Source organism: Gobius niger (genome assembly GCF_951799975.1).
Source record: "Gobius niger genome assembly, chromosome: 9".
In the NCBI taxonomy this organism is placed as follows: Eukaryota; Metazoa; Chordata; class Actinopteri; order Gobiiformes; family Gobiidae; genus Gobius; species Gobius niger.
Genome location: NC_136860.1, coordinates 20,385,381 through 20,402,978, shown reverse-complemented (window position 1 = coordinate 20,402,978; position 17,598 = coordinate 20,385,381). Strand labels below are relative to the sequence as shown.

General features: G+C 38.0%; 5 protein-coding genes across 8 annotated transcripts; 4 read left to right on the top strand and 1 right to left on the bottom strand.

Moving 5' to 3' along the window:
• The first annotated feature begins 1,377 nt into the window (after positions 1-1,377).
• Positions 1,378-3,192, top strand: txndc9 (thioredoxin domain containing 9). The gene is made up of 5 exons (XM_079562621.1): positions 1,378-1,452; positions 1,995-2,178; positions 2,261-2,379; positions 2,499-2,753; positions 2,837-3,192. Exons 2-5 carry the CDS (start codon positions 2,017-2,019, stop codon positions 2,955-2,957), a joined length of 657 nt encoding a protein of 218 aa, XP_079418747.1. The 5' UTR covers positions 1,378-1,452; positions 1,995-2,016; the 3' UTR covers positions 2,958-3,192.
• Positions 3,193-4,236: 1,044 nt separating this feature from the next.
• On the bottom strand, positions 4,237-5,493 carry mrpl30 (mitochondrial ribosomal protein L30). The gene is made up of 6 exons (XM_079562516.1): positions 5,419-5,493; positions 5,206-5,264; positions 5,044-5,121; positions 4,761-4,907; positions 4,569-4,642; positions 4,237-4,458 (listed from the first exon to the last, which is right to left on the bottom strand). Exons 2-6 carry the CDS (start codon positions 5,245-5,247, stop codon positions 4,326-4,328), a joined length of 474 nt encoding a protein of 157 aa, XP_079418642.1. The 5' UTR covers positions 5,248-5,264; positions 5,419-5,493; the 3' UTR covers positions 4,237-4,325.
• Positions 5,494-5,677: 184 nt separating this feature from the next.
• mitd1 (MIT, microtubule interacting and transport, domain containing 1) lies at positions 5,678-7,396 on the top strand. 3 transcript variants are annotated; one of them, XM_079563123.1, is made up of 7 exons: positions 5,678-5,924; positions 6,014-6,115; positions 6,313-6,449; positions 6,532-6,618; positions 6,707-6,816; positions 6,934-6,994; positions 7,100-7,396. In XM_079563123.1, the coding sequence occupies exons 1-7, from the start codon at positions 5,780-5,782 to the stop codon at positions 7,193-7,195; spliced, it is 738 nt and encodes a 245-aa protein (XP_079419249.1). In that variant the 5' UTR covers positions 5,678-5,779; the 3' UTR covers positions 7,196-7,396. The 3 variants fall into 3 exon arrangements, with proteins under 3 accessions (XP_079419249.1, XP_079419248.1, XP_079419247.1); XM_079563122.1 differs by having other exon boundaries at positions 5,678-5,927; XM_079563121.1 differs by having other exon boundaries at positions 5,678-5,927; positions 6,011-6,115.
• Positions 7,397-8,423: 1,027 nt separating this feature from the next.
• Positions 8,424-14,855, top strand: cracdla (cracd like a). 2 transcript variants are annotated; one of them, XM_079562583.1, is made up of 9 exons: positions 8,424-8,873; positions 9,933-9,985; positions 10,107-10,245; positions 10,326-10,464; positions 10,630-10,782; positions 11,207-11,419; positions 11,824-12,823; positions 13,042-13,844; positions 14,768-14,855. In XM_079562583.1, exons 2-9 carry the CDS (start codon positions 9,937-9,939, stop codon positions 14,807-14,809), a joined length of 2,538 nt encoding a protein of 845 aa, XP_079418709.1. In that variant the 5' UTR covers positions 8,424-8,873; positions 9,933-9,936; the 3' UTR covers positions 14,810-14,855. The 2 variants fall into 2 exon arrangements, with proteins under 2 accessions (XP_079418709.1, XP_079418708.1); XM_079562582.1 differs by lacking the exon at positions 14,768-14,855 and adding an exon at positions 14,006-14,227 and having other exon boundaries at positions 13,042-13,935.
• On the top strand, positions 14,807-17,525 carry creg2 (cellular repressor of E1A-stimulated genes 2). The gene is made up of 4 exons (XM_079562587.1): positions 14,807-15,281; positions 16,632-16,801; positions 16,901-17,026; positions 17,208-17,525. The coding sequence occupies exons 1-4, from the start codon at positions 14,889-14,891 to the stop codon at positions 17,347-17,349; spliced, it is 831 nt and encodes a 276-aa protein (XP_079418713.1). The 5' UTR covers positions 14,807-14,888; the 3' UTR covers positions 17,350-17,525.
• The last annotated feature ends 73 nt before the right edge of the window (positions 17,526-17,598 follow it).

Sequence of the window (17,598 nt, the reverse complement as noted above, 5' to 3'; positions counted from 1 at the left end):
AACTACAAGGTTAGCAGGTTTAATCCATGGAGGCAGAATTTTGTTTGCAGAAATAATGTACTGCCTATATAATTGAAGTAGCTGATTGTAAATCATTCAAATTGGGATTTTGATTAAATTGTTAGTGATTCAGCGGCCCTACTGGTAATTTGATGGAATCCTATCATCTGAAATAGTAGCAAAATAAGACGGATTTAGCACTTGGTAAAATAATGCACTCGCTTTCTCAATCACCTGGATCTTTTATGATCTATTATGCACACTCACCTCAAGATTTTTTATTATTTGTACTTACCATGTCTGTCATTGTTCCTTTATAATGTTTGACAGTTTTTTGCACTGTAAATGAGGCGATATCATGCTCTTGTCTGTGTGCTTTGACAGGTCAAGAAAGTGTTCATTTTGGTAATGGCACCATTGACTAGGTGTAGTATTTTCCCAAGGAATCTACTTTCAAAACACTTCTATTCTCTAGTTGAAAACCACAGAATAACTAAGACTGCTTGAGTAGTGTTCTTTTTTTTTTTCCTTTTTTTTTTTACAAAGTGCCAAACTGTTATAGGTGTACATAATGTAAACACTTTAATGTTAACTGTATTTGTTTAGTTCTAGTTTATTCTTAGTAACTGTCTTCTAAAATTGTAAATCTTTTTACTTTTGTCTTTGAATGTTTTTACTACTTTCTATGGAAGTCAGAAGTTCGCCAAAGCGCTTCACAAAGTTTAACTATTCATTTTTAATAGCATTCTGAGCTAAGACTATTTTACAGGGGCTATGGCAATCAATAATTAGCCTATGCATTTTATTTCAGCAAATATAATGAAGATGTCCTTTCAAGACCAATAGCATTTCATATAACATTTATATTGGAGTAAGGTTTTGGTATTATGTCTCAAAATTTTATAAACTCAATATTGTATATTCCAGTTTTGGATTTAAACCTACTTGTGTATCTCACCTGCTTTGTTCTGTATGTCTAGAAAGGGTCTACTACATTGTATACACAAAGTTTACATTTGAGAGGTGATAAAGACGTTTTCGACTACTCCAAGCAAATAATGCAAACCAACCCATTTGCTTAAAGAAATAGTAATAATAATGAATGTATTTCAGAATGTGCAAATATTTGCTCACCTCCATGATGTAAGCTTTCTTTAAAAGTTTCTAAAGGAAATGGTCAAAACTGTAGAAAAGTCTGTTTTGCCATTTTCAGACTGGCTTGTGCCTGAAGACCTGAAGCTGTGAACGTTTGTACATTTTTTTAAGTCTTTGTAAATAAACTGTCAATTGTGTTATCAATTCGTTTGTTACGCGTAATTGAAATGTCTACTAAAATGATATAAAAAAAAAAGGGAGGGAGGGGGAAGCACTGCACTCATGACGCAGTGACCTGCAGTAACGTAACTTCCGTACAAGGGCTATTTGGCGCATCGGCAGGCTAGCGGCGTACAGGTAAAAGCAAAGATCCATGTTTAAACTGAGGCGTATCATTTCCTTTGGTCATAGTAAATATATGTTACATGCTAGAAAACAATATGTTTTCATTTCATGTTAACGAGCTTCGTAATGAAACGCTACGTTTTATGGTGGGCGCTCAACACCAGCCGTTAGCATGCTAACAGCCAGTTAGCCAAGCAAATTTAGCAATGGGGTGTTAAATCAAATCCTCCCCACAGCCAAATGTTATCAAGTCAACATGTACAACTAGAATTCATATTTATTTGATGGCATTACCTGCAGTGTGTTAGAAACGATGTTACATGCGTAACTTGATACATTGAAGGTGCAGCCTGTGGCGTGTCACTATGGCTTTGTTGAAAGGGACGCTCCTTTGACAGTCGCCGCAGTTGATCTGCTTTGGTGTGGCCCACCCACTTAACTGTTGACTACATTGTCTTAGATCTTTTCTGTATTTGTTTTTACTTTACTTCCACGTTCCCTATCACTTTAAAATATTAATATTGATGCTTTTCTTTCCTTTGTTATTCCTTTAGATTGCATTTTAAACATTCAGTGATGGCTACTCAACCAATGGACATCTTAACAAAGGCTTTGGAAAAGGTGGAAGAGCAAGTAGATTCTGAACTGAGCAAACTGAATGAATTGGAGGAAGATGATTTGGAGAGGTTAAAACAAAAGCGATTAGAAGCTCTCAAAAAAGCACAGAAACAAAAACAGGTAAGTGTGCTCATTATGTCATTGTAATATGGACTACGCTCACCCTCTTTTTCATTTCCATTCCATATTTTGTTTTACCAAGGAATGGTTGTCAAAAGGTCATGGAGAATACAGAGAAATTCCAAGTGAGAAAGACTTTTTTGGTGAAGTTAAAGAAAGCAAAAAGGTTGTCTGTCATTTCTACAAAGACTCCACTTTCAGGTGCGTATAGACCGTTATTACACAATTTTCTATTGTACTGTAGTCATTTTCTGCTTTTAAGGTATTACGCTGCCATACATTATAATATGTTTATCAATATGTATTTGTCTCAAATACAGATGCAAGATCCTTGACAAACACCTGGCCATCTTGGCTAAAAAGCATGTTGAAACAAAATTTCTTAAACTGAATGTGGAGAAGGCACCATTTCTGTCAGAGAGGCTTCGAATCAAAGTCATTCCCACATTGGCTCTTCTTATTGATGGAAAAACAAAGGACTATGTGGTTGGATTTACAGATCTTGGCAATACAGACGAGTTTTCCACAGACATGCTTGAATGGAGACTTGGTTGTGCAGATGTCATCAGCTACAGGTAAGAATTGAGGTTCATAAGAAAGATAAGCATTATAATTACTTTTTTTTAAATTGAGCTTGTGATTCTTATTTTTTTTATAGCGGCAACTTGATGGAGCCTCCAACAGTGACTAAAAAGGCTGTGACAAAATTAACAAAAGTGGAAAAGAAAACTATCAGAGGACGAGGATATGACTCTGATTCAGATTCTGAAGATGACTGAAACTCACCAACTCCCCCTGGTTTTGCGATCAGGACTTCCTGATTAAAAGTTCACAACAGCCTATTTTGTGTAAATCCTTTAAGTTGATATGACAGGTTTTAATCCTTTTGTAATTATTAGTTTGAAGGATTTTATCTGTGGTATGTATTAAAGTTATAGTCTGTTAGTTTAAATGTTTTACAAATGTAATAGATTGCGTGTAATTGACCATGGGTCTGCAATTTGACGACATATTATTAGAATCCCTGGGCCTTTGACCAATGAGACAAGCTTTCATGTGAACTGGCCTGTCAAGCCCAAACAAGATTGTTCACTTAAGAAATGTTGTTCCTGCTTTCTTCATTTTGCAAACTAGGAACGGCTTTCTGGTTCAATCAGAAGGCTAGGGAGTCTACCTTGACACTTTACTTTCAAATATTACTCTCCTCACTTTGTAATCTTACAGACTTTAATCAATTTAATGAAGTAAAGTTGGGTAGAATCATGTTTTTTTCTTTTCTTTTTCTGACACAGGGATAGTTCCATAGAATTCTGACTCATGTTTCACTGGTATAACTAAGGATGGGCCAAGTGAAGCTTCATGAAACTTCAAAGCAGTTGAAGCGTTTGTGCCAAAGCCTCGAATCAGATTGAAACAATCACTCCACAGTGACATTATTTTAGTTACATGATTTTAAAGTTAAAGCGTTTTAGGATTCAATTATGTCTGTGACTGATATAAAACCACATTGATTTTATTTGCCATTTAAATATGGACTTTTTCTCAGTGTGTTTTTACTGTCATAAATGATTTTTCTTCCAATGCATTTTTTCTTTTTGATAATCTAATGTTGCACATGTCGGAATTAACAATTATTTAAACTTAAAGCCTAGAGGCCTGTAGTTCAGAGATTGACTTGTGAGAGTGATCTGTCAGAGATGACAAACAAAAACATGGGGACATTTTCTGTCACTTCCTGCCCATGTCCAATAAATTGAAACTATTAAAAATATCAAACCACACTTTCTCTAAAGCCATTCTGCTTTCTGAAAATATGTCTTGCATCTTTAACATCACTCATTATAGTTTTTGGTCATTAAGCAGTTGGATTCATAGAGAACAGTAATGCAAAAGCAAAGTTGTTGTAGCAGAAACATTTGGATGTCAATCACTTTGTAATGCCTTTGATTTATGAAAGTAATGTTACATTTTATCATTTGACTTGTAACGTGCACAAAAGAACAAACTAAAGTTTAAAAACTTGCAGATTGATGCACTTGAAACACTGTTTTTGTTAAGTGATTGTAGTAGAGGAGTTTCTTCTTAGTTGCATGAATAATACATGTAAAGATATTTTATTTACAAGTACAGAATAAATAACACATTTACTAGGAGTCAATAGCCTTGGGTTCCACTGGCTTCAACAGACGCTTTACTATCAACTCTCCTTTAGTGTTGATGTATGTGTCTGCCATGTCTTCCTCTGCAGGAAGTCCAAAAGGCAGCTTAAGTGGCTGTATCCTTGAGAATGAGCAATGAAGAACCAAGAAAGCACACTTTTTAATAAGTTACAAATAAAATAGCTGAAAATGGAAATTATGTGATAAATTAATACGGGAAATGAATCTTACCTCACAAGATGCTTGACATATTTCAGCTGGTGATTCATTGCTGGTGTATTTTTATGAATTACAGGAGCATGCATCTAAGTAGATAACAAAAATCCACATCTTAGTAATACACTAGTAGTAATCAACTTAAAAGTAAGCGTTTGAAAGTTGTAAGTCAAAAGTAATATTAAATTCCACAAATGAATATATTACCTTATGCAACCCCAGACTTTTCATCATCTCTTTTTCCCAGTATGGCCGACGAATTGTACTTTTCACACGCGTTACTAGATGCAGTTTATGAGGTTGCTCTGGGTCACCCCCATATTTGTCATGCTCCTTTGATCGCTCATCAAAAATCTGAAACACAACCCAGATTGAAATAGAATTCACTGCCAATGCCCCCTTTATGAGGATTAAAGGAATCAAAATTAAATAAAAAAAAATACAGTATTCCTTTCTTAGTATTCTGTATCGAAACTTATACAAGAGGTACCTCTCGGGGTATTCTTGATTTGGTGAATTTTCCACGCGCCACCACAATACATGGTAACTGAGTGGCTCTCGTGAGGATCTGAGAAAGATACAGGCGACAAAATAAATTCTAGCATCGTGGTTTTATCCAAGGTCTCACTTCAAAGTGCTCCAAGGTTTGTACCTCTTTGGAAATGGACCGTAAACCTTGACACACGCCAGCCATTGGGTAGTTACCGTCACCTAGGGGAACATGACCAAGGTTAAGAGAAACGTCAACAAATGAACCCTTATCAAAAGATATAACTTAGAACACGGGGAGAAAACTCGACCATATTTTACTGTATGAAACACTAAGACACACACAAAACGTCTATATAAATAAGCATAATTGTACCATTCAGTGCGTTTCATGCCAGATAAAGGAAGTCGTTGTGGGGTAACATTGAAATCGTACCGGAGTGATACCTTACTGACGAAAAACTGTTCCTATAGGATTTTTATTTTTTTATTTTTTAACATAAAGGGTTTTCCTTTATAAGAATCTCTTTATTTTGGTATGTGTGTATTTTACATGTGTATTTGCCTGAAAATATGTCGCTATAACTGTGGGATTTATAGTGTATTTCTACGGGATTATTTTTGTGTGACACTCATGCTTGTCCAGGAAAGGAGGAAAGGAGCCAAGAACAGCACTGTCAACTGTTCTCATGATAAATTAGCTGTTTTTTAAGGTTAAATGATCAAGAATTGATAGAATGACACAAAATCATGTGTCAGGGATGGAAACATCCGCCGTGTCTGTCCTAAAACGCGCTGTGGAGCTGGATCAGAGTGGCCGCTTTCAAGAGTCCCTGGTGTGCTACCAAGAAGGAATCCAGCTGCTGATGGACGTGTTGAAATGTTGTAATTATACTGCTGAATTGGATGATGTATAAATAGACTACAGAAATACTTTGTTGTTATTTACATCTTTGTCTCTGTGTCAGCAGCAGTGAAAGACGACTCAAAAAGAGGACATTACAGAGAGAGAATAAAGGGTTACATGGACCGAGCTGAGCAAATCAAGGGTCATGTCAACCAGCTGAAAGAGGGTGAATTTATATTTACACGTCTATATGTGTCACACATGTGTAACCACACATGTTAAATTACAATGAGCTGTAAGGTGTACAAAATGTGTCAAAGTGAAGTGATTGAGCTTACATTTCTACTCTTTTTTTTTGTTCTTACTCACTCTACTTTCAGTGTGCATTTCTGTAATTTTTTATCTATTTTATTTACATTTCAGATGGAAAGTACCATGAACAAATAAAGATAGCTGATGATGCCACTGGTTACAGCTACGAGACTCTTTTTAAACCCTACATGAGCAATGCACTTACAGAAGTGTGGATACAAGACCCATATATACGACACACACATCAGGTCACACTTCATGCCAATTAATCAGTTTACATTTGATGACAGATATATGAGGTTTTTTTTTACATCTATATTGTTTTTACAGCTTTATAACTTCCTGCGATTTTGTGAAATGCTACTCAAAGGTGTATGCAAAGTGAAAGCAATCCATCTCCTCACTTCACAAGAGGATGTAGGTTTTTTTTTTTAATAAATCACTTTATATGTTGTAAACAAGAGGAGCTGCCTTTGATTTACCTCTTGTTACTCTTTATTTATAGGCAGATGGTCAACAAACTAGTGCCTTGGCTGAAATTAAAGAAAGTCTCAGGGCTCAAGGAGTCACTCTGAATGTGGACTATTCCGCTACCATACATGACAGAGAGATAAGGTAAGTTGCCACATGTGTCAGTGAAGGATTTACGTGATTTGTGTTTAAGACTATGCATAGACCTGACTCCATTTTTAAGTGACACCTTAGTTAACTCTATAAAATGAATATATTTAGATTTGACAATGGATGGATCATAAAGATAGGAAGAGGCCTGGATTTCTTCAAGAGACCAAAAGTAAGATTTTTATAATGTGTCAGAGATTACACCATTATTTTTGATGATATGATTATTGTTTTTAATGATGTAACCATAAATTAAATTGTTAAACTCTTCTCCCAGGGCAGATTCTCCATTGGTTATTGTGACTATGATCTCAGACAGTGCCATGAGACAACTGTAGATATTTTTCACACCAAACACACAAAAACATTATGAAATCTGAATTTTAAATCACATGTTTATTTTTAGAAATATCTTGAATTCATCATAACAAATCTCAATTGAATTGACTCTAATTATACTGAATTTGTGCTTTAAAGCTTTACTGATGCTGTTAATGTTGCCATATTGTGGAGATTTTTAATAAAGCATTTTTCTATGCCTGTTCTTACATACCTTTAACACTTCATTATAATATAATGGAAAACAAATGACGGTTGACAAATAAAATAATTATTGCAAGGCATTTCGCTTCTTGGTGTGTACAAGACTCAGAATATGACTATGCTTTATTCAGGCTTTTTCTCCCCTTTTTCATATTATCAGTTGAGCTTTAAATTAAAGTACATATCACACCTCTAAGCTTAGCGGGCAAGCTATTAGCAACAAGGTATTTGTACTGGAGGCAATCTGAACACTGGAATGTGCACAAGTCTGATGAAACAGTCTGGTCTTTAAAAGCAAATGATCATAACCTCACGACATCCGCAGGTTGGGACAAGCGTTTTGAACTCCTGAGAGAGACTGATTGAAATGAATCTGCAGGATCACTCAAACATGCGTAAATTTAATAAATGTTGCTGATTTTTGAGTGATTAACAAAAAGTAAAAAAGTGAATTTACCATAATATGGCCCCTTTATTGTAATGATATCAATTTATGAAAGAAAGTAAACATGCGCATCTTCATAGACATTTATTAAGCATTCACATTTTTCATTCTTTTCATGACTTAACGTTGATACCCTATACATATAACCTCTATAGGGAAAGTAACAGCAGTTCACCACTAGATGTGGTTTACTGCCTGTAATCCAGATGTTAATGGCTGGGTTTTATATTTTGTAGGCAGGGATAAGGATTTGTGAGAAGAGAAGCCTTCGGGAACACTACATACGTACACTCTGGGACGTCCGCTGCCACCCACTTCCTGCCCCCCTCCCTCTAAATGGCACTAGCCCAGTGGCCTAGATAGTGATTCCATCTCAGGATTGTGTCCTGTGGGATGATCATCAATGATGAATCTCACAACAAAAGGAATCAATCAGTTTTTGTTTACGTTGTCTTGGTGACATGCTATTGCTGTAGTGATGATAATAATCTTCTAGCAAAGATTAATACTCAAACAAAATAGACAACTTAACAATCCACTTTATTTATTTATGGTGAGATGTTTTTTTTTTTTTTCATTTTTTACAAAATACCTCTTCTGTGCATGTAAATGTACTGGTGTAAAATGTTAACAGTTCATCATCAGTAATTCCTGTGCATCTGTCCCCTTTCCAGCTGGGGCTTTTTCCCCCTCTTTTCATTTCTGGGCCTAAAAATCAGGTTAGCGTTTTATAAGGAGCTTAGCGCAGAGGGCCACAGTGTGCCACTAATGTAATAGAGTATCTCTCTCTTTCTCTCTCTCTCCCTCGCTTCATTCTGTCCTCTTTTCTCTTTGTGCATTTGCTTACTCTGTCATGGAGTGACCTCTCTTCCTTTCTCAGTGCATGACTTTCACTCTCCTTAGACGTCCCCTCCTCCAGACTGCTCTGCCTTCGGAGATGTGTGCACTGCTGGCCTGAGGTTTACACATCAGGACTGGGACAGTTTGTGAACAAGACAAACCAGGCGTCTGAAAAGCAGAGGACAGGCACAAGGAGAGGCACAGCTGCTGCCACAGACACACGGTGAGCCTCAATGCTGTGCAAATGTGTCAGTCTGTGTGTTGTGTAAAATTGTTCGTCTAAGACTTTCCCCGTTAATGTCAGGAACATTTAGATATGTTTGTGGCTTTAGGAGCCAGTGATTTAGCCCTAACTGTGGATTATTGTGCTGTGAAATCTTACAAAGATCTCTCAGCAATGTTAATAATCCACCAACAGATTATCCTGTGTGTTGCTGATGGGGCTATATTCTAGCTGTCTCTGAATGAGAACATGTTTATATTTATTTTAAGGGCTCACCTTTAAATAGTTTCAACAAGGACAGGTGTGCAGTCATGGTTATTGTAGTGCAGTCATGGATATTGTAGTGCCAATGTGGACTTTGCGTGTTTATTCTTAGGCTGTCACTTCTCTTATCAAGCAACATGACATACTCCTGGGACACCAGTTTCTAGGCTACAAGCAACAACACCATGACATTGTATGCATCATAGAATTATTTTGTTTCAGATTCTAATAGCAGAATATAGCATAAATTGTTGTTGCTTTTTCTAACCTAACTTTGGGCTGTGACCCACTCATTGGGAAACACTTTTTTTTATTGCACTTGTGGAACACATCTGTCATAAATCTGGTTGATCTGGTTCTATATATTGATACATCTGCAGCAGTGGTTGTTAAACTTCTTTTAAATTAAAGATCATTTATTATATTCCTAAGTAATGCAGTGTGTTTCTGGTTCAGACATGATTTACACCTAGTTTAGATATAACTCAGTCCAATTTACTTCTAATTTAGACCTAGTTTAGTCGTGTCTTGATCCAACCTGGTATTACTTGGTCAAATACAGCTTGTTCTTGCTGCAAACTAAAGTCACTCCTTGTCTCAATACTCGCAGCTGCAAGGCTTGTAACTGTGCTGATAACACAATAAACCTTTGATCTCAATTCAACCTCAAGCTAGCTATCTCTGTAATTCTTCACCAAGGAACACAGCTTGTTCTGGCTTGAGAAGACTGTATTTTGGAGGGCGCACTGACTTTTCATATATTATTCTTTCTCTCTGTCTTTGCTGTAGGACCAGACACATGGAGGTTTTCTCGGGCGAAACAGAAGAAAGCACTGGGGACGCTCCAGGTGAGATTATATAATCAATGTGTTAAAGCAGTGTAAGGAGAGAGGTTGTTGGATGTAAATAGAAACTTTAGATTATGATGAACTGATAAATGTTACATGTGTTACAATGTTTCATCCTTAGGTCACAAAAGGTCAAAGCTGAAATCAATAAAAACGCGTCTTTTTAGAAAGAGCAAGAAAACAGGAGAAACAAGTAGAAAACTCAGCCAGTCTGCCAGTGATATCGCAGCCGAGGAGCTTGGATCTAATGAAGATCTACTGTAATTATATCAATTGTCTTGTATACAAATATTTGGTTATATACTGTTTTTATTTCATACTTTATTTCATGTCCATCTAGGTGTAATCCAGGAGTCATGGCATCGCGAGCGTTGTCTCATGACAGCATCTTTTTGGCAGATCAAGCCTCAACAACTGAGGCTGAACCAACTAGAGTTTTATCCCAGGAGAATGTTCACAGCAAAATCAAAGCACTACAGGTACGCATTTTTAATCACTACGAACCTGGATATTTTATGATAAAGCGTCATATTTAATGTTAATGTTGTTATTGTGTGAACCACAGCATGGAAAGTCCAAGACAAATTTCCCAATTGGACAATAAAGTTGATCTTATCTTATCTTATCTTAATACTTTGTTTTAGGAAAAGCTCCAGCAACAAAAGTTTCACTTGGGGCTGCCTCCTATGAATCCTCCAATCAAACGTTCAGAAGATGAAACTAGTCGCTCAGAAGAAGATGTCCTAAACCAATCAGAGACGACAGAGAGGCACACTACACAGGGCAACCTCAATAAGGTGCTTCTAAATGTATAGGTTTTATTAATACCATTGTCTTAGTCAACAGAGCAGTGATGTGGAAACCAAGTACACATGCCCAGAGTTTACAGTCCTCTCAGCACGTTAATGTTTGAACAGGTTATGTCTCTGTTTATCAGATCAAGTTAAGACCAAGAAACCACCACCACCACTTCAAAGTCCTGTCAGATCACATATATTGTGGAAAAGCATTTGTCCTGTGAAATAATTTGTAAGAATCATTTCAAATATGCTCGAGCACATATCACACTATACACAAAATGCAGAGTACAGTATATACCGAAATGTTTATATAGCTGCAAGAGAGCATTTGTAAGACATGTACCAATGTGAATTTGGTTGACTTATTTGGTTGTATTCTTATTATTACGCCTTTTTTTTGTACTCTTTTCTTATTTTTCAGGTCTTATCCCAAATGTCTGCTAATCCTGTCCTGCCCATCCTTGCACTAACCAAATCTGCTCCTCCAAAATCCACCTCTCCCATCGATGAGGTGCCACTAGACTTCAGCGCTCCAGCTCAGTTCACCCCCAGTTTAGACACCTCTGCTGCCCGTCACCGACTCTCCATTAAACCCCGCAACCAGAGGGCCAGCTCCAAGAAGAGGCACTCAACGGTCTGAATTTCATCCTAATAATTACATGCTATATCCAGGGCTGCACAATAACAGAAACATTATACATAATACAATAGCAATACTGTCGGACGTGAAAGTTCAATGTCATTAAGAAATAATCAGCAAATGAGAACGAAGCAATAAATATTTCTTTTCTAATAAGGTTGGATGATGTACTGGATCTACAAAACATAATGATTATGTATTTGTCTTGTATAGCGCTACAGTTTGGTGCATTTTATTAATTCACTCCATACTACTTTTGTAGCTACAGCTACCCTGGGCCTCCAACTAGCATCAACAACTCACTCACACATCATTCACCCAAAACATAAACCTTATATTCGGCTGTATTGCATCGAAAATATACATTAGAATTGACTGGTAATTGTTTTCATTTGCAGGTTGACGCCGCATCTTTAATATCTGACTTAACAACCTCAGAAACCCTTAAAGAGGAGGATGGACAGCCAGACATCCAAGAAGAGCCTAAAAGAGAAATAGTGGATTCAAAACCTAATGAAACGACATCAGTGCTAACAGAACCCACAAATCCTGAACCTACGTCCAAGACACCTGGCTTTGGGCCTTCCCAACAGGACATTGCTATTCTTGAAAAAATGCCCACAGTCACAACTCAGATTCTTCGACCAAAATCTCACAGACCTGCAGATGTAATGCCCCGACCACATTCATCTTTTATTCCTTCTGAAGTGAAGGGAAAGTCTGAGATCTCTGGAACAGTTGACATGCAATTTTTGAGGGAAACACAAAACAAGACTTGGACTGATATGAAGACTAAAACAGTGTTTGCTGAGCCAAAATCTGCGAGCCCAGAACCTTCTTTATGTTCTACATTTGTGTCATATGAGACAGACAGGACAGCAGCCATTAAGAGGCCTCTCCCAGACTCTGTTTCCTTTCATTTATCAGTTTCTGCCTCCAAAAGGAAGGAAGAGGAGGAAAGACCACGCTCAGGCAGCTTCACCGGGGTTTGTGATGCTGCTTGGATAAAAACAGGGGGGAAACGACTGGACACTTCCTTCCCAAACATTAGCCCTAAAGTGGATTTAAAACCTAGTGGGGCCCCACTTAATCTGGGGAGAGAAAAAACATGGACAATAAAGGACAGTGTTAGGAAGGTGGATTCAGCCACAGAGTCAAAAAATAAAATCACAGGCACAGATAATGCTGAGACAGTTAAAGAGTTTGAACAGGAAGAAAGAAAGACAACATTTGGTATTAAATTACGGTCCACCTCCCAGTCTGTTAGGCTGAGGGCTGAAGCAGATTCAAATGAATATTCTAGATCAGCAGCTACTGATGAGAAAACACAACGCACAAGTAATAATGCTGACCAGATGTCTAAGAAAACAACCTGTACGACTGAAGAAACAAAACCAGGTAAGTTTTAGATCAACTCAGTTCCTTATGCACGTTATCAGTTATGTATTGCATAGTCTGTTAGATCTGATAATGTAAATAAATGCTATACACATGGTTAATACAGTAATCGCAGAAAATGATTCTTACTGCTGATTACTGCTGACCAGACCTTTAAACTCGTTAACATACCTCGCTGTGCTATCAGGCATGTCTAATAGAATTGTGTCTTTCCTTAGATGTATCTACAGCTTCATCTGCTGCCAGTGTTTCAACCAAACAAACACCTACTCCCCTTGTTCACCCCCCACTGGGCTCTGCTGAGGCCCAGCCCACACAAGTGAAAGGGGTTCCTCAGGCCCCTCAGGGGCCCCAGTCACATGCCACTTCTACAGAAGTGTCCTGGATGAGCATGGCTATGGAAAAGACTAAAAGCCTTCAGAATCTTTTTACAAGTAAATTTCCTCGAGATTTGACTGGGGGAAAGACTGCAGCTCCTTTACAAAAAACACAAGATCAGACATTAAATCAAGCACTTGCAGACACACAGAATGCAAAAAGTACAAATCTGCCATTAAGTGATGCTGTGAAAACAGAAATAGAGCAAAACAAAACTCCAGCACAAACTGTCAAACAATTACTACCTTCAACCTCAGCACAGCAGAACACACCAAAGGCATCTCCTTTTAAAGAAGCACAAATTAAACCTACAGTGTCACAGCCAACTTCCACAGAGCCAGTCACCCAATCTGTGACTCAAGGAAATATATGGATCAGTGAATCACCCCTGCGGTCTGTTCGACATGTAGAAAGCACCCTTTCTAGTCCACACAGCACTTCTCAGCAGCCTCTTTGGAGAACTCAGAGTCTAAAGTCTACAGGTCTTGCTGTTACTCCGTCTTCCCAAGATAACACTACTGAATGTAGGACTGATGCACCTCAAATGGAAGAGCCACAGCAGTCAGTTTGGGGTAGATCATTCAGTAAGAAGTCTGCTTTTTTGGAGAAAAAAGCTGAGTGGACATCCTCTCCACCTGTGGAAGTGAAAAAAAAAGAAACTTTAACTCCAAGTGAGCCATTAACGCAAAGTAAAGAGACAAAAGCAAGTGTGGCTTTAGAAACAAAGCACACCGGTAAGTTGGTATGTTAAAGTTCCTGTATATGGTCACAGTGTAGATAATAAAATTGCTGATTTGTTTTCAGAGTCGGCCTCTAAAAAGATTCCTGAGAAGTCAAAAGAAGAAAAATGGCCTCGTAAAACTCCTGATCCCAGTTCAGCGCCATCACCCTCTTCCACTCCGTCCTCTTCTCTGCAGTCTCTGTCTGACAACGGGGAGCTGTCATGGATAGAGCTGGCAAAAAGGAAATCAATGGCCTGGAGTGATAAGACCATGGACTAAAATATGATACAAAGACTTTGGCTATAGACATAACATCCATCCAGTAGAGAAGGTTTTTAAATAATCTTTTATATTATGATTGTCGGCCAGGTCATATTTTTTAAGAGAAAGGGATACAGTAGGCTGTATATGAGAAAACTGCAATTTGTGGTTGTGATGTTTGGAGTGACAAAGCTTTACATTTACACGATGTACATTTTGCAAGCCAGAGATTTAAACTGTTTAATTAAATGTACCCACTGTTTTTTGTTTTGTTCTTAATTACTTTTATAGAAGCCTGGAACTGAACCCGAATGAACTAAATCGACTTTAGACATTCATGTAGTTTTTAAATACATATCTTTATATTTCAAACATTTTAGCCTGTTTATTCTGTATGCACACAGCTTTGTCTACATTTTATTATGATGATGTGCTAAATAACAAAGAAACAAAATTAAAAATGTATTTTGTATGACATTGGCTTTCAGTCTTTAAGGAGCTATACCTGACTTTACTTCTGAAATGTATTTTGTCCTCCTTTATGCTCTTAAGCCTTATTTATTTATTTATTTATTTATTTCAGTTTTCCCCCTATTTCACCAGTAGGGGTCACTGTATTTTCTGACTGTACTTGTGTAAGCGAAGGTCGTACACGTGAGTATGTAAACAACAGGAGAGCGTCGAGAGACCGCATTACTCTCTCCATGAGGGCCTGTTACTTTTCTCTGGCATTCATTGCCGCGGGGCTATGTGTGTGCGGGGGCTACACCCTGAGGAGCTCGGTGTCCTGGGTGGTCTCCAACAACGACGTGGTGGTGGAGGACGACGCGGACATGTCAGAGGAGGTGGCCCCGGCGCTGCTGGTGGACACCGCGGGGCTGTGGAAGAAGGTGGGTGACAGTCCTGGAGAAATAGCTAAGTCCGAAGAAGACAGTGGCGCCCAGCTGTCATCTCGACTGTTTTCGTACCCTGTTGTAAAGGTGAAAAACTCCGCCAGCAATACCCCTCCTCCGCATCAAGAGACCGCGAGGACTGCCAGATACATCGCCCACAGCAGTGACTGGGGGGTACTGTCAACCATTTCAACTCAAGAGAGGGTAAGAGGGTTACATGGCTGTTACATGCAGGGGCGTCGGACTGGGGGGGTAAAGGGTACTGTGTACCCAGGGCCCAGAGCAGGGTGGGGGCCCTAAAAAGTGCTGCAAAAAGCGTTCTGTATTGTACTTTCTAAGTTTCCTCATAATTGATACTATAAGAATTGAACACAACCAGGCTGAAATGCAATGGTTGCTAGACAGAATTTTGCACAAACAATAATGATGGATGAATTTAAAAATGTGCCATATGGTTCAGCCGGCTTCAAATATGGTGCGAGACTAAATGATGCTGAAGCCCTTGAGCTTTTTGTTCATGAGACAACATATAGTATAATATTTCTTTTTTGCAAAATAGCATTTTAATGCCTACTTTAAAGTCACACATTTTTTATTCCCAGCACAAATATCCTATGTCCCTGGTGCAGTCGTCCTGTTTAATGTGGTCTGCTAATAATCATTATGCATGCAGAATATTCCACCACCAATTTAAATATCTATATCACTACCGGGATTGAAGGTTATTGAATTTCTGTAACTGAAGCCAATCCAGATGAAATTTCAAGTCAAACACAACACAAAAAATTGCTGGAAAAATACAAAAATAAACGTGAATTGGGCGTGGGGTAACTGAAGCTTGATCGTAGTGTAACAGTATTTAAGTTTCTTTAAAATCCATCTAACATCATATGCATTGCCTTTCTTACGGTGGTACTACTTCTTGGCGTAGGGATATGAGTTCACATATAAAAGTCACTGTAAAACGTTACAGGCTGTTCTATTAATTGTTGCGAAATTAAAGATTCCGCTGGAGCTATTCCCTCTCCGTGTGCTGTTTATCCACCTTTGGACCTTCGACTTATAACACCGATCAAAACACTACAACTCTACGTGTTACAGTTTCAAGTTCAAGTTTCAAGTTTAATGGTTTTGTATAGCCCAATATCACAACAGAAGTCGCCTCACAGGGCTGCACCAAACATTACAGTAGCATGTTTGTCATAGTTATGCCATCTGGTCCAATTTTTCACCATTTATGCAAGATTGAGGAACTATTTTCAACACTTTGTTGTACCCAGAAATAAAGGATTTATGGTGGCCAAGGAACACGTGTATGATTTAACTTAAATCAATGAAATGTGCTTACTACTTTCTAAAATAATCTACTAAATCTTAAATCTGCGTATGAGCTCTCAATCATACAGGAGTTGTCCACCCTAGACGAAGGCTTTTGAGTCATCATCTGTACTCTGCAGATGAAGTGTAGGATGTATTAACTCTCATCCATAAGCTTCATCAAAGATCATAATATTATATTGAATGTTAGATTAATGTTTTTGTATTTATTCACAGACAAAAGGAATTCCATTTGGGAACATCTTTTCAATCAGTGATGGCCCACTGGACAATAGCACGGGCATTATTTACTTCTATGTGACTCCGAAGGACGACACGGTCTCCGACTTGAAAATGAACCCACATGCATCTCTGACCTTGTCTGAGGCGGAGGGAGACTTTTGTAGGTGAGCCACGTAAAGGAACATCCAACAAAGACAAAACAATTGTGAAACATCTGTAATTCTGCACAAGTATGGTTTAAAAATGATACCCGTATTTGTTAGGCAAATGTTGTATGATCCTGAGGATCCGAGATGTGCTCGACTCACACTAACTGGAAAGTTGGTGGAAGTCCCTCCCGAAGACATATCATTTGCTAAGGAGGCAATGTTTTCCAGGCAAGTCTATGTGTATTGAAAGTTATGTAATAAAAGTTATGCATGTACACATGTTATGTACACGTTGTGTACACAAAGTGTAAGACTATTCAAATAATGAAGAATGTGTTAGCTAAACTCTGAATTAGGATGAAAAGTTTTATAGCTTACTGTAGTTGCCAAGCCATTTACCCTTTGTATGCTGTTGTTACAGACATCCTGCTATGGCCAAATGGCCAGTGGGCCACAAGTGGTTTTTCATGAGGCTCGAGTTGATCCAAGTATGGCTGCAGGACTGGATTGGAGGCACATCTATAATTCCTTTGGAGGACTACTTTAAAGCTACACCTTTCTGAGACTTTTTGTGTGTTACTGCATCACTTGTCAGTTCAAGTAATTTTCCAGAACTTGGATGCATGTAAAAAAAAAAAATCACATTTATAATAATAATAATAATAATTATTACATTTTATGAGAATGTATACATTTACCGTGTGATTAAAAAAAAGTCTGTAAGTACGGTATGTACGTAAGCCTATGTACGGTATGTACGTAAGCCTATGTAATATGGCATATGACTGTCCGCTAGATGGCGGAGTGTGACA

Bases quoted from the DNA above. Each gene is read 5' to 3' on its own strand.
- txndc9 (XM_079562621.1), top strand. From the start codon at position 2,017: ATGGCTACTCAACCAATGGACATCTTAACAAAGGCTTTGGAAAAGGTG. The intron at 2,179-2,260 runs GTAAGTGTGCTC...TGTTTTACCAAG, and splicing joins AAGCACAGAAACAAAAACAG to GAATGGTTGTCAAAAGGTCA. The intron at 2,380-2,498 runs GTGCGTATAGAC...TCTCAAATACAG, and splicing joins TACAAAGACTCCACTTTCAG to ATGCAAGATCCTTGACAAAC.
- mrpl30 (XM_079562516.1), bottom strand. From the start codon at position 5,247: ATGGCTGGCGTGTGTCAAGGTTTACGGTCCATTTCCAAAGAG. The intron at 4,643-4,760 runs GTAATATATTCA...TTATCTACTTAG, and splicing joins AAAGTCTGGGGTTGCATAAG to ATGCATGCTCCTGTAATTCA. The intron at 4,459-4,568 runs GTAAGATTCATT...CTCATTCTCAAG, and splicing joins TATGTCAAGCATCTTGTGAG to GATACAGCCACTTAAGCTGC.
- mitd1 (XM_079563121.1), top strand. From the start codon at position 5,780: ATGACACAAAATCATGTGTCAGGGATGGAAACATCCGCCGTGTCTGTC. The intron at 6,116-6,312 runs GTGAATTTATAT...TTTACATTTCAG, and splicing joins TGTCAACCAGCTGAAAGAGG to ATGGAAAGTACCATGAACAA. The intron at 6,995-7,099 runs GTAAGATTTTTA...CTCTTCTCCCAG, and splicing joins ATTTCTTCAAGAGACCAAAA to GGCAGATTCTCCATTGGTTA.
- cracdla (XM_079562582.1), top strand. From the start codon at position 9,937: ATGGAGGTTTTCTCGGGCGAAACAGAAGAAAGCACTGGGGACGCTCCA. The intron at 10,783-11,206 runs GTGCTTCTAAAT...CTTATTTTTCAG, and splicing joins CACAGGGCAACCTCAATAAG to GTCTTATCCCAAATGTCTGC. The intron at 13,936-14,005 runs GTAAGTTGGTAT...ATTTGTTTTCAG, and splicing joins TTTAGAAACAAAGCACACCG to AGTCGGCCTCTAAAAAGATT.
- creg2 (XM_079562587.1), top strand. From the start codon at position 14,889: ATGAGGGCCTGTTACTTTTCTCTGGCATTCATTGCCGCGGGGCTATGT. The intron at 15,282-16,631 runs GTAAGAGGGTTA...ATTTATTCACAG, and splicing joins CCATTTCAACTCAAGAGAGG to ACAAAAGGAATTCCATTTGG. The intron at 16,802-16,900 runs GTGAGCCACGTA...CGTATTTGTTAG, and splicing joins GCGGAGGGAGACTTTTGTAG to GCAAATGTTGTATGATCCTG.